Source organism: Copadichromis virginalis, linkage group LG4 (assembly GCF_057382275.1).
Source record: "Copadichromis virginalis isolate Kocher_CV1m ecotype Utaka linkage group LG4, C_Virginalis_male_GT1.1, whole genome shotgun sequence".
NCBI classification, from domain to species: Eukaryota; Metazoa; Chordata; class Actinopteri; order Cichliformes; family Cichlidae; genus Copadichromis; species Copadichromis virginalis.
Genome location: NC_140621.1, coordinates 15,325,043 through 15,338,652, shown reverse-complemented (window position 1 = coordinate 15,338,652; position 13,610 = coordinate 15,325,043). Strand labels below are relative to the sequence as shown.

At 40.3% G+C, this 13,610-nt stretch overlaps 1 protein-coding gene and 1 long non-coding RNA gene across 2 annotated transcripts; both read right to left on the bottom strand.

Annotated features, from left to right (window-relative positions):
* Positions 1 to 6,445: 6,445 nt before the first annotated feature.
* Positions 6,446 to 8,878, bottom strand: LOC146711080 (uncharacterized). Its single transcript, XM_085453781.1, has 3 exons — positions 8,807 to 8,878; positions 8,511 to 8,603; positions 6,446 to 7,568 (listed from the first exon to the last, which is right to left on the bottom strand). Exons 1-3 carry the CDS (start codon positions 8,876 to 8,878, stop codon positions 7,254 to 7,256), a joined length of 480 nt encoding a protein of 159 aa, XP_085309907.1. The 3' UTR covers positions 6,446 to 7,253.
* Positions 8,879 to 8,882: 4 nt separating this feature from the next.
* LOC146711079 (uncharacterized) lies at positions 8,883 to 11,371 on the bottom strand. Its single transcript, XR_014920095.1, has 3 exons — positions 10,673 to 11,371; positions 10,520 to 10,568; positions 8,883 to 8,940 (listed from the first exon to the last, which is right to left on the bottom strand). It is a non-coding gene; the product is annotated as an uncharacterized LOC146711079 (long non-coding RNA).
* Between the last annotated feature and the right edge of the window lie 2,239 nt (positions 11,372 to 13,610).

Here is a 13,610-nt window from a genome sequence, read left to right as displayed (position 1 = left end):
GACTTTGATTTTATTTTTAACATAATTTTATACATCTGGAGATCCATTTCAGCACCTGCTCCAGTAACATACATATGTTGAAGGCACTGAAACAGAACTTTGTTTCCAGTATTTACGGTTTGAACATAGAATTGAAGAGTGCGCACATAACACATTTCTAGTTTATAAAACTCTATCTTAAATCCACGATGGCAGGATTTTAAAGTTATAGTTTTGTCTTCATCTGCTCCCTCCCGGAGCTCAGTGGTGGTGAACGAGGGAAACTTTAACAGCCAGGTCATTTACCAGATTGCAGAGTAGCACTGGCCATTTTACTACCCTCTAAATCTATCTAGCTAGTGTGTGTGTGTGTGTGTCTACATGGGCGGTACGGGTCGGCATAATGCCCAGTCAGACTGCATCTTTGAAGGATAGATAGTAGCAATTCATTCTCCTCACTGTCCTAAATCAGAGGCAATGAACTATCCCCCCCCCCCCTCTCTCTCAGCTCTCAGTTTCTGTCTATGAAGTGTACCCTAAATAGCAACTTGAAAGCATGCTTCCACAAAAAAGGAGCAGAAATCAGGAATCAGCAACTAGAAGGAGAAAATCAGGGAGATATATAAAAAAAAAAAACAATGTGGAGCTTGCTATAAACAGAACCTTAGAGAAAGAATAAGAATATGCATGAATGTGTATGGTTAAAATAAAAAAAGGAAAGGCAGTGGAGTTCTCTTTAGTTCTGATATAACAAATTTCACAGCTAGCTAGCAATAGGCACATGGTGACACATTTTCTTTCCTACCCATGCATAGCTAGAGGAAAATGCAGGTAACACATCACAGTCATTTCAGCAGTAAAAGGATCTTCTCATTCATATTGGGCAGTGGTCTCCTGTATCTCAGTCGAGTAAAAAAGCAATTTATAAAAGATCTGCACCGTTTAATGTGCTTCTTCTACATTTAGTGTAGCAATTTGGTGGCAAGAGCTCACTGTTCTTTATTGTTTTTCAAGCAATTTCTGAATTGTTAAGGTGTGTACGTGTCTTTCTTGTGCACACCGACATGTCTGGTAGATTTTTCTTTTGACATTTAGAATACTTCCTAATCTCTTCAACGGAGGAAGAAAAAACATAATAGAGAGTGAGAGAAATGAATTACCCATGTTAGTGCAACCCCAACTCCAAACAAGATGTGAAGCTGTGTAAAATGTAAACTAAAAACAGAATGAAATGATTAGCATAAACACGAATTTATATAGATTTATAAACACCAATTGTATTCAGAATAGAATGAAGTAAACATATTAAATGTTTAAACTGAGACATTTTAGTCTTTCTTGAAAAATGTTTGCTCATTTTGAATGTTGACGGTGGCAACAACAGGAGAAGTAAGTGGTACTAAAATGAAACAGCGAGAGGAACATTTGGTAACAGTTCACTAGCATAATACAAAAAAAAACATCCTAGAAAGGCAGATTTTCTCAAAAGGTTCACCAATCTGGAAAACACTGTCAACAAATTGTGGAACAATTTCAGATTAATGTTCCTCAATGTACATTTGTCAATGTACATTTGTGAATGTATCATCATCTACAGGACATGATACCATCAGAAGATTCAGAACATCTGGAGAAATCTCTGTGCACAAGTGACAAGGTTGAAAATCAATATGGGATACCTCATACACAAATACAGATTGTTCTATCATGCCAAGAAGAAGAAGATGATCCAGAAACTCTGCTGTTGCCTCTGATCCTAAGCATTTAACCCTTTCGTGCATGAATTATGACAACCTCAATCTGCATTTTTTTTCCTTAACATCTTTAGGTATGAAAAAAAAAAAGAACTTCAAGAGTTTTTTTACATGTCCACTTAGGTGGACAATGTTTTGACTGGGTGGCAGTGTATGGGGTGACACATCAGTGTCCAATGTAGTGGTTTATGTGCAAGTATACCATCAACACTGACACAAATACAAGAAAACAGCCTTTGAATAGCTGTCCACTGTAGTGACCACTATGCGTGGAAGGGTTAAAATGGGCAGTGGCAAAGTTAAAAAATTTCAATATTAAGTTATTTTTGGAAAACATGGACACCGCATTCCTTGTGCTAAAAATAAGGACTATCTGGCTTTCTATTAGAGCTAAGTTTAAAAGGCTACATCTCTGATAGGTTCAAGGTTCAAGGTTCAAGGTTCTTTATTTGTCACATGCATAGTTATACAAGTATAACACACAGTGAAATGTAGCCTGACATGCTCCTCGACATGTGCAAAAATTGGGGGGGGGGGGGGTGTAGAGGAAGATATATATATATATATATATATGTAGCCAAGTGAACTAATACTACGCATGGAAAGGGTTTAAAAAGAGGGAATTGTGTTTTTGCCTGTCTACCGGAGGTCTGTTGTAGGGTTGTCATGGTGATGACTAGACCTCGCGTTTTGGGGGTATACTGTCCCTTTAAGAGCCGCCGTAAGCCAGAGCACGCATGCACTCAAGTTTGTGTCACACTGAGCGCTGTGAGCGGGAGCACTGGAGAGTTAGGCTACGTTCACACTGCAGGCGAAAGCGCATCAAATCCGATTTTTTTGACCCTATGCGACCCATATCCGATCATGCTATGACAGTGTGAACGGCGCAAATCCGATATTTTCAAATCCGATCTGGGTCACTTTCGTATGTGGTACTGAATCCGATACATATCCGATGTTTTAGAAAGCGACTGCTGTTTGAACGGTCAAGTCGCATTAAATCCGCCTTTTACGTCACCGACACAAGACTGAAGCCAATTATCAGCGCCTGAGAAGACATCGCGAACGCTTCCTAGCCATCCAGTGTAGATGTCAGTGAAACTGTTGGGAAGACAACGTAAACATTTTATTTGTACTGTATAATCTGCAGATTCTGACAGAAATCTGCAGCTATCCTTTGAAGCACCGCTCCTCTCTTAAACAGCAATAAGGATCATTATTAGGTTATTTACATTATTATGTAAATAACAAAATAACTTAAAGCAAAAATTGGGAAACGTAAAGTCCGAAGTCTTTATATTAACGGCCATCAGTCAAACAATACTGTTTGTTCTTGGTCTAAACAGAGCGCGTTGTGTGTGACATCTTCTTTTGCGCATGCGGGCCGCTTTGAGCGTTCACACTAGAGCGCGTTTGCTGTCGCATTTTATTTGTAGTGTGAACGAGGAGACAAAAAAATCGGATTTGATCAAAAAATCGGAATTGAGCATTAAGACCTGCAGTGTGAACGTAGCCTTAGAGACTGCAAAAGATTCTGTGGCTAGCTACACACGAGGTAAATGTGCTAAAAAGTGTAGCATACTGCAAAATATTGTCACCAGTGTTGTAGTAGACTGTAATTAGCTAAGTTTCTTTAGCAATGACTCCATGTTTGTGACCATTTCTGTACAGTTCTTAACGCGCGACGGGTGCATGTTTAATGGTCACGTGCTGTGAAAGGGACTGAAGAGCGGGTTGGCGTGAGTAGTTACAGTGTCCTAACAGATTTCAAAGTTGTTAAGTTTATACTTTTACTCACTTTGCATAACTCTGTATGTTTCTGTTTGATTCAGAGGGGAGATCACTTGCTGTGTGATTCCTGCGTGTGTACTTGTCCTAGCACAGTAGCTGTGTGGAGAAACCGAAGTGAGTTCATGATGTTCTCCCATAGAAATGTATGTTTAAAAGAGAGTTTACAGTGCACTTTATTGCCAGTTGACCTGCGAAGTTGTGGGATGTAAACAATGTGTTTATTTGTTTTGTTTTCTCTTTTTTTGTTGTATTTGTTTCTTGACAGGTCACTACTGTTGTCTATATTGTTTGGATTTAACATGTACATATGATAGTTACTGTTGTCTCAGACCCTGAAAGGCAGTTTAGGCTGAGCCAGTGGAATAGTTAAATTTTGCCGTTTCACTCAAAACTACAGAATTAAAACTGTGCTCCTCCGAGTACAGTCGGAGAATAAAAAAGCCCACAAAAGAGTATTTCCTGTGTCCTGTCTCATTCCCCATGACCGGGCCATATATATATATATATATATATATATATATATATATATATATATATATATATATATATATATATATATAGCACAAGTCACCATCAAGTGCGGGATCTACCAAGGAGATGCTCTGTCCCCACTGCTGTTCTGCATAGGCCTGAACCCCCTCAGTGAGATCATTAACAAGACTGGATACGGATACCGACTACGGAACGGAGCAGTTGTCAGCCACCTCCTGTACATGGATGACATCAAGCTGTATGCCAAGAGTGAACGAGACATCGATTCACTGATCCACACTACCAGGCTATACAGCAATGACATTGGAATGTCGTTCGGACTGGAGAAGTGTAGTCGGATGGTAACAAAGAGAGGGAAGGTAGTCAGAACTGAGGGGATTGAACTACCAGAAGGCAACATTGCAGACATAGAGGACAGTTACAAGTACCTGGGGATCCCGCAGGCAAATGGGAACCATGAAGAGGCCGCTAGAAAGGCTGCAACCACCAAGTACCTGCAGAGGGTCAGGCAAGTCCTGAGGAGTCAGCTGAATGGTAAGAACAAGATCCGGGCCATCAACACGTACGCCCTGCCCGTGATCAGGTACCCTGCTGGGGTAATAGGCTGGCCAAAGGAGGAGATAGAAGCCACTGACATAAAGACAAGAAAGCTCCTTACCATGCATGGAGGGTTTCACCCCAAGTCCAGCACCCTGAGGCTGTACGCTAAGCGGAAGGAAGGGGGCCGGGGACTGGTGAGTGTCAGCACCACAGTCCAGGATGAGACAACGAACATCCAAGAATACATTGGGAAGATGGCCCCAACTGACCGAGTGCTCAGTGAATACCTCAGGCAGCAGAAACCCAAGAAAGAGGAGGGAGACGAGGAACCATCATGGAAGGACAGGCCCCTGCACGGTATGTACCACCGGCAGATAGAGGAGGTGGCTGATATCCAGAAATCCTACCAGTGGCTGGACAAAGCTGGACTGAAAGACAGCACAGAGGCACTAATCATGGCAGCACAAGAACAAGCTCTGAGTACAAGATCCATAGAGGCTAGGGTCTATCACACCAGGCAAGACCCCAGGTGCAGGCTGTGTAAAGATGCCCCAGAGACAATCCAGCACATAACAGCAGGGTGCAAGATGCTAGCAGGCAAGGCATACATGGAACGCCATAACCAAGTGGCCGGCGTAGTGTACAGGAACATCTGTGCCGAGTATAACCTGGAAGTCCCGAGGTCAAAATGGGAGATGCCCCCAAGGGTGGTGGAGAATGACCGAGCTAAGATCCTGTGGGACTTCCAGATACAGACGGACAAAATGGTGGTGGCTAACCAACCGGACATAGTGGTGGTACACAAACAGAAGAAGACGGCTGTAGTGATCGATGTAGCGGTTCCGAATGACAGCAACATCAGGAAGAAGGAACACGAGAAGCTCGAGAAATACCAAGGGCTCAGAGAAGAGCTCGAGAGGATGTGGAGGGTGAAGGTAATGGTGGTCCCCGTGGTAATCGGAGCACTAGGTGCGGTGACTCCCAAGCTAGGCGAGTGGCTCCAGCAGATCCCGGGAATAACATTGGAGATCTCTGTCCAGAAGAGCGCAGTCCTGGGAACAGCTAAGATACTGCGCAGGACCCTCAAGCTCCCAGGCCTCTGGTAGAGGACCCGAGCTTGAAGGATAAACCACCCGCAGGGGCGTGCTGGGTGTTTTTTTTATCTACATATAGTATATACACTGGGTGAATGTGCAGTAGTAGCAGCAAGCAGGTGAATTCTGTACATTAATATGAATAGATATCTGACTATTTTACAGGATAGACAATATAAACATATTTAAAATTAAAGGAATTTGAAATGTACATTGTGCCTTGGTTTAGAGTGTCTGGAAGAGAGTCCTGTCTCAGTCAATTATAGATGTGAGAGGGCGGGTGTGTGTGTTTAGGGCACGGATGGCTTGGGGATAGAAGCTCCTCTTGAGTCTCTCTGTCCTTGCCCGGAAGATGCGGAACCTTCTACCAGATTGCAGAAGTTGGAACAGTTTGTTGCCACACTCAAAAAAATCTGTTGTTGGATGAACACAATTTAATCATGGCACCCTTTTTGCACACAATTTAACCAAGTACAATAAACCCTTTTCGATCATGTCAAACCAACACATTTAGCATTTGGTGGTTTAATGTAATCAAATTACGTTGGATCAACATACTATACTTACATTGATTTGAACTGATTTATTTAAGTATGTAGAGTGAAATTTGTTTTAATTCATTCTACACAATTTAAAAAGTTTAGGAAAACAGAATTAAATCTTGTTGTTTCAACAACTACTTTGTTAATCAAGGCAATTATTTCACTCATTTCAACCAAATTATTTCAATTAGATTTGTTTACATTTGTTACACATTTAGAAACCCACTACTTTACAAAAAAAGTCACAATCAGATTATGATAACATTATCTTTATTAACTGGATTTAATGGACAATATAAAAGCTTACCATTTTTGTACACCTGCAAGCATTATGCCACTTCAAAAGGTAAAACATTAGAATACTTATTTACATGTTGGAACTAAAGCTTCCACAACTAAAAACAGATGAAAAATTTGCTCAATATATCGACTGCATTTTAAAAAATTAAACTAAAAGATAAAAATACATCTCCCACTTGGCAAGTTAAAACATGTGACAAAATAGAATTGTGTGAATTTGGAAAAATAAAATAATTAGAAATAATTTGGGGGCAATACAACAACAACAACAAAAATCCATAGGTGATGAAAATCTATATTTGTTTGGTGTATCTCATTGAAATAATTATTAGTTTGACCAATTTTTATATTTCTGTATTTATTTTTTTAATTTTGGTTGCAGTCCTCCACAGCCAACAATATAGTTTTGCTGTGTTTTAAAACATGCTAGCAAGCAAAATGGACACAATAATACAGTGAACTTAACAGGTGGCAGTGGTCTTAAACTTTACAGGCCATTGACACATAAACACAACATAGTACTTCTGTCAGTACTTCTGATCCATTTTGAGCCATCTATATAAGGACAAACAAAAATCATCTGCAGTGCTGTATAAAAGGTGAATTGCCCAACAGAGAAAATCCAAAAACTTAAAAAAATATATTTTTTAAATGAAAGAAAAAAAATAAAATATAAACAACTCAAATATTAACATTATATATTGGAAATCACCATTGCACCAATGAACCATTCAAGACCTATCAGTCATTTTCAAGTGCTCTCACCCCATAAGCTTGTTTTTCAGAAACTGTAGCTTTGAAGAGAGATTTTGTCCATCAAGATTTAAAAGTATCTTCTGGAGGACTTCAAAGGTGCATTTAAGTTCTGGTGGGTAGCTCAGGTTCAAACAGTATATGAGTCCAAACAACAGAGCACATGCTCGTGCAATGTTACCCAAATCAGTGTTAGCCTCCACACCCTCAATCAGGACACCAAAGTCCTCTGGGTCATCTTCAGGTTCAGCACCCTCCTTCTGGATGACGTACACCCCCATCACAGTTTGCTCCATGCAGCTTTTTGCCTCGCTGTCCGTATCCTACATGAAAAAATATATGACAACAAAGTAAAAATTAAGAGATTGTTTAAACAACTGTTTCTATGCTGTTCATAAAATCCAAGTAGTCAAAGTAATAAACAGAAAATTACACCACTAAAAAAGTTGTTAGTAATTACTCCAATACGTAAATGATAAAATACACCTCTCATGTCAAAAGAGGTGGCATAATTGACCTCTCACCGGCCCCTCCCCCGAAAGGGCCATTGTCCAATTACACATTATAGCAACCGTTACTGTGTCTGACAAACATTAACCTCAAGCAAGATGGAGAAGCGGTGTGCCCACCGATACTCCGAGATATTGTGTCTGGAGGAGTTGTGTTCTTTCCATTCACAAAGTCAAAAACAACGTGAATGGATTAAACAGTGTGTATGGCCCCACTCCCAGGTAAATGTACCGAACATTATGAAGCATGTCTGCTTGCACATTCGGGTACCCGTTGGTGCGCAGAGGGAACCATTTGTTTGTCGGACGTAGCAAGAGTAACTTAGGGGGACAGGACTCGAGAAAAGGCTAATTCAGCTGCTAAAATAAAACAGTTATAGAAGTGTTAGTACTAAACAGCTCAAAGTTCATAGACATTTCTATTTACAAATACTGATGACCATAGCAATGAAAAAACAACAGGACTTGTTTTAAGTACAGATTCAAAAGCAATATTGTCTTGATGCATGTTAAATGCATTGTATGTTTGTGTATCAAGTTTAACTACGGTATGCATAAATTTCTTTCCTTCCAATACCAAATTCCAGAAATTCTTTATTGCAACGTTTAATACTGTTTGGTATTCAAGACATCCTTTCCCCAATACCAGGTGACTTGTTGTTAATCTCAAAATTTTAATTTTAACGATTTGCATTTGAGGCAACGTCACAATTTGTATGAGATTGTTACAGACAACATGCTGTCACAATGGCTCACCAAGTACTCCTTTATTAACTTCTCATAGTCTTCGTTTAGGTGGATGCACAAAGACTTCAAGATGCATGCTCGTCTGGTATGAATGTTATCATGCTGGAGAGGAGGAGGAGATAATATGAGCCAAAACCATTCTGTTTTTCTTAAAGCTAGGGTAATCAGTTAACTTGCATAATTATTCTTTAGGTTAGAACCTGGCATGTACCACTTGTTAAGCCGAAACAAAATTGACAACTTCATCTCCAAATAAAAGTTATTTTTGCTGCCTATGACAAAGTCTACTCAATCCTAATACAAACCTTGGAGATGGCAAGCATGAGACCTCTTATTTTCTTTTTATGTGTCCCTCCTTTGGTCAGAAAGATTTCCATTAAGCGGCAAAGAAAGTAGATAGCAGAGGCTTTGTGGTGATTTGCAGAAACTCCTTGTCAATCTGCAATAGAGAACAAATACATTGATTAAAAACTCAACTGTATATTTCACTCACTTCACATCTAAGCTGACTAAAGCTGCTTTTAGAAGACCATGCAGACATCAGTGCTGTCTGTGTAGGACATGAATCAGTCTGTGTCAGATCCTGAATTTGAAATTTCCACTAAAGTCACAAGTAAGAGGCAAGTGGAACCAAGATCGAGACCGTTTGCTTTTTGAAGTTTGCAAAGACTGCTAAATTGCACCAGTGGTAGTTCACTCTTTGCAACATAGTACACTGTTCTAAACAGATTTTTCAGGTTTATTTTTAGTATAATGTTTGCAATTGGTGTTTGTTCTGGGAAAGATATTGCAGACTGAGCAATAATCCATTTCTAATGGGGGCCTTTCTTAAAATGACTGGTCCCAGTAACAAAGGCGCTTGTCGACTTAGAAATCAAGGGAAAACCAACAACACACCCGGCAGAACATTATGTTATTTACACGGGTGCACATAAGTGGTCCGCATGTGCGCATTCGCTGTCAAAATAAAAGACGCGCAACAGATAAGAAGTTGCAACGCGCGTTTGCATCCATATAAAAGGCAGTGTTTTTGTCCGCTAGAGTGGGATTTTCACGGCACATTCTGCACCACATCTCTGTGCGTTCATCATTTGTTTGAAGCCAGCTCACCTCCTGCGACCACTTTTCCGAGAATACACGCTTCTTTTGTGGTTCAGACTCCTTCTGACATTTGTTTGGAGGTGGAGGAACACCAAAGTAATTGCTTAAACGAGCTTCTTCGACATATTTAAGAGTTCTAAACAAATATGTCCTCCTCCAGAAAATCTTATGTACGCAAACACGCGTTGCAACTTCTTATCTTGTGCGCGTTTTTTATTTTGACAGCAAATACGCACCTGCGGACCACTTATGTGCACCCCTGGTTATTATTTAGCTCGTCATATTGCAGCCACAGAAATTCTTTTGTCCATGAAACCATAAAGCTGCACTTTCTTTTTGCCTTATAGTCTGATTTGTCATAACTTCTCCGTTTTGTGGTAAGCTTTTCTTTGGCTGTCACTTCTTCACCCTGACCTGTCTTATTTGGCTCAGCAGAACTGAAATATATATCCTGCTGCTTTTACACCCACTCACATAAGCTCAGCGATTCTCTGCGCGATCAACCTCTCACATGTTTAAGCTGCGGGAGATTTCACTTGTCATGTTTACATAGTAAGCTAACGATTGATAAGACGATGTCAGAGGAATTGGTGCACAAATTATCATCACTCACCAATCAGTACTGTCACTCTCTATACACAGTTCGCGCAATTGCAAAGTGAAAGCAAAAAACAAGTGCAAATTCAAACGCAATTTCAATATGTCACATATTGACAGTGGCTCACTGATGCCAATGACATAATTACCCAGCTACATTTCCGAAAGAATGCAAAAGCATTGACATAATTTTCCTTCCTATGACAGCCCGACGGGCAGGGCAGAGATAGATTTTGGTAGCCCGACTGGAAAAATCGCTAGCCCCGGGACGTCGGGCTAGCGATTTTGCGAGCCCTGTACAGTGTTTCAATAATTTGTACCTACTACTCTCCCTGATGGAACAACGCTTGCACTGCCACATACAAGTCACTGAAAGAAAAAAAGAAAAGCAGTTTTAAGGATGGTTTTATTGGCACCTTTTTTTCACTTTGATTAAATCAATCATAAAAAATATATGATGGTAAAAGGCTTACCATGTATTAAAGAGGAGGCACAAACAATCAGAAAAAGGGGTCAGCTTTCTTTGTGGTGTTACTATGGTAAAGAAAACAGACAAAATTATTTTATAAAAATTCCACAGTGGATTTTTTTTTACTTTGTTGCAAATGTATAAAAAAAATACAAATACATATAAATACCTCTTGCAATATAAAATTCACAGATAAATATCCAATCTGTTGCCAAATGTAATAGCAGTGTTTCACACTATGCAATAAAGATGCTGGTAGTTGCGGTAAAGGTCCGACAGGCAATTTTCATAACTATCCGCCATTGCCTTTTCCTTTGACCTCGTGTTTATGCTCTTTTCCCCATGCACTAGTATTCAAGTCAATTCAAAGGATGCAGCCCCTGAATTTGGACACAGCTAATATTTAGCAACTCGCGCATGCTAGTTTAACTTGCATTACTGCGCGAGGCCGAATGCTTAAAATAAAAGGAGAGAGAAAGAAAGAAAGAAAAAATGCAAATGATAATAAAAAAAGTGAACAAAGACCATGTCTTGCAATAACCGTCATTTAAAACCAAAGTGAATGCTAAGAGAGCTAGGTAAAAGTTCAATGAGACAACCATACTAGCTTTAGCTAACTTCATTTACTTTGAAAGTGAATTACAAACGTGTTAAATATTGAATTAAACATATCAATAACCGCTAAAAACACTATAAGACTAACTGCAAAAATGGGTAAAAAAAAAAAAGAAAGAAAAACAATGAAGTGGAAATGCTAATAATAGTATAAATATACCCAGAGCGGATTAGAAATCAGGTATTAGACGGTACCGATTGGCACCGTCTAATACCAGATTTTCACTGTATTTGCTCCACTCCCGCTGTCTAATGACAACTTACACATTTGGAATTAAAAACATTGTTGAACAATTAACGGACAGAACAATTTCGTTTGACTAAGATATTTTGAGTTATTTATTACTTACCTGTATTGTGGAAGATTCCGCAGAGGGAAATGGCAGTCCACTGAACACATATAACTTTCTCCGCGTTCCCGCCTCTTCACTTCTGGGAAGTTTGAGCATGCGCACTAGGCATCGGTTTTAGAGTTGTTGATTTAAAATAATTACAATTAATTGAACTGAAGAATGCAAATCTAGTTCATTAAACTTTTTGTTATTTTATGTTAAACCAACAACTGATAATGATTTAAAAACCTAAACTCAATATGTTCATGTTAAATAGACAAATGTCTATTGACTTAATCAAACAACTGCCTTAGTTGACTTTTTTGAGTGCAGGATGGGACGGGTCTGTCAGGGTCCTGGGACTGGGCGACCCAGGATCCCTGAGCAGTTATGTATTATATTATTATTATTATTATTATTATATGTATTTTGGTATTGCTGCTGCTCTCCTCCATGATTGTAGATGTGAGTGTGTGTGTTTATGTCTGCGGGGATGCTTGGAGGATGGAGCTCAGCCACCTGCAGGCCTGAGGGGTGTGGCCCTGCGGAAGGACTGGCCACACCCGAAGCCACACACCTGCCGCTGATCAGTGCTCGTCGGGGGAGCTACTTAGGAGAGTCTTGGAGCTCCCACCGATGCGGGATCATTGCATGAGACTCCACGTTAGTCACCCTGTCTAAGCTAAGTCTGAAAGTGTATGCCTGCCATTCTGAGTGTCCTGACAGCTGCCGTTATTGTTTCCCGCAGGAAGAGCGTGGAGGGCACGGAGAGCAGCGAGCACCGGGGGGTGCTGACACGGGAGCAGAGAGCACACGGACTATTCACGGGAGACACGACACGGGAGTCTGGGAGAATACAGGGAGTTATTGCTACGTTGTTTTTCACCTTGTAAATAAACACTGCCTATACATAGAGCACCGCGCCTGGGTCCTCCTTCCCCACTCCTTCCACGGTGTGCCATGCCGCACCGTGACAGGGTCCTTCAGTATCTGCGCTGCTCTAGTCCGGCATCTCCTGGTGTAGGTGTCCTGAAGCGGGGGGAGAGCAATCCTGCTCTCATAGTGTGGGGTTCATTAGTGCGTATAGAATTGGCGCTGCACATCTGGAAAACCACCACCAGTGCTGAACAGAATGTACACTTTGTAGAGCAACATATGTTCCCATCCAGATATAATTTTCAAGGACGGCCTTGTAATCCTATATTACAGCTATTACAACAACATAGCCTCATAGTAGAAGAGTCCAGGTGGGGAAATGGTCTGTCTGCAGTCCAGACCGTTCACATTGTTACATCTTGTGCAGCTACATCAGCACCAACTAAGGTCCTCCATCACAGTAATTTCATTTTTAAAGAAGTGACTTGCACAAGCAGTAAAGAAAAGGTGAAAACAAATGCAGTATTCATGCAAATGTGTCATTCTATAGATTTTAGAGGTTCCTGCCCTGCATTTGTATACTTTAATCTTTCAGTTGTTTAAGTCTTTATGTAAGGAAAATCTGTCCTCTCACATCTGCTTTCATTTATGAAATTTGGCTGAGTCCTCCACTTTTATCCTGTTTGTCATATCTGCTTTTCCACCCCGTCAAACTCAGTTTTGTCATCATTGTGATCCAAGAATCTTCTTGCCTGCTTTATCTGAACCAATCAGTGTATGTTTCACATTCTTTGAAGCTCATTGCTGTTCTATCGTTTTGTCTTTGAAACCATCACTCCCGCAACTTGCTTTCTTCTCAAGCCTCCAAAAGCTCCACAAGCACATGTAGACTTCAGGTATTCTTGGACACCACAGTGCCCAAGAATACCTGTTTGGTACACTGGACTACGGTGCTGCTGGATGAGATAAGTAATAAAATGTTAAAATCAGGAGCCTGAGCTGATGAAAGTTTCAGATATGATCCATCAAAATATAACACTGTATTTAAAGTCTAATTTGGGCCTTTTTGTATTTAGAATAAATATTAGAAAGATGCCTGACCTCAGGCATAATCTTGAT

Bases quoted from the DNA above. Each gene is read 5' to 3' on its own strand.
- LOC146711080 (XM_085453781.1), bottom strand. From the start codon at position 8,878: ATGGAAATCTTTCTGACCAAAGGAGGGACACATAAAAAGAAAATAAGA. The intron at 8,604-8,806 runs GTTTGTATTAGG...CCTCCTCTCCAG, and splicing joins TCATGCTTGCCATCTCCAAG to CATGATAACATTCATACCAG. The intron at 7,569-8,510 runs GTGAGCCATTGT...TTTTTCATGTAG, and splicing joins AGTTAATAAAGGAGTACTTG to GATACGGACAGCGAGGCAAA.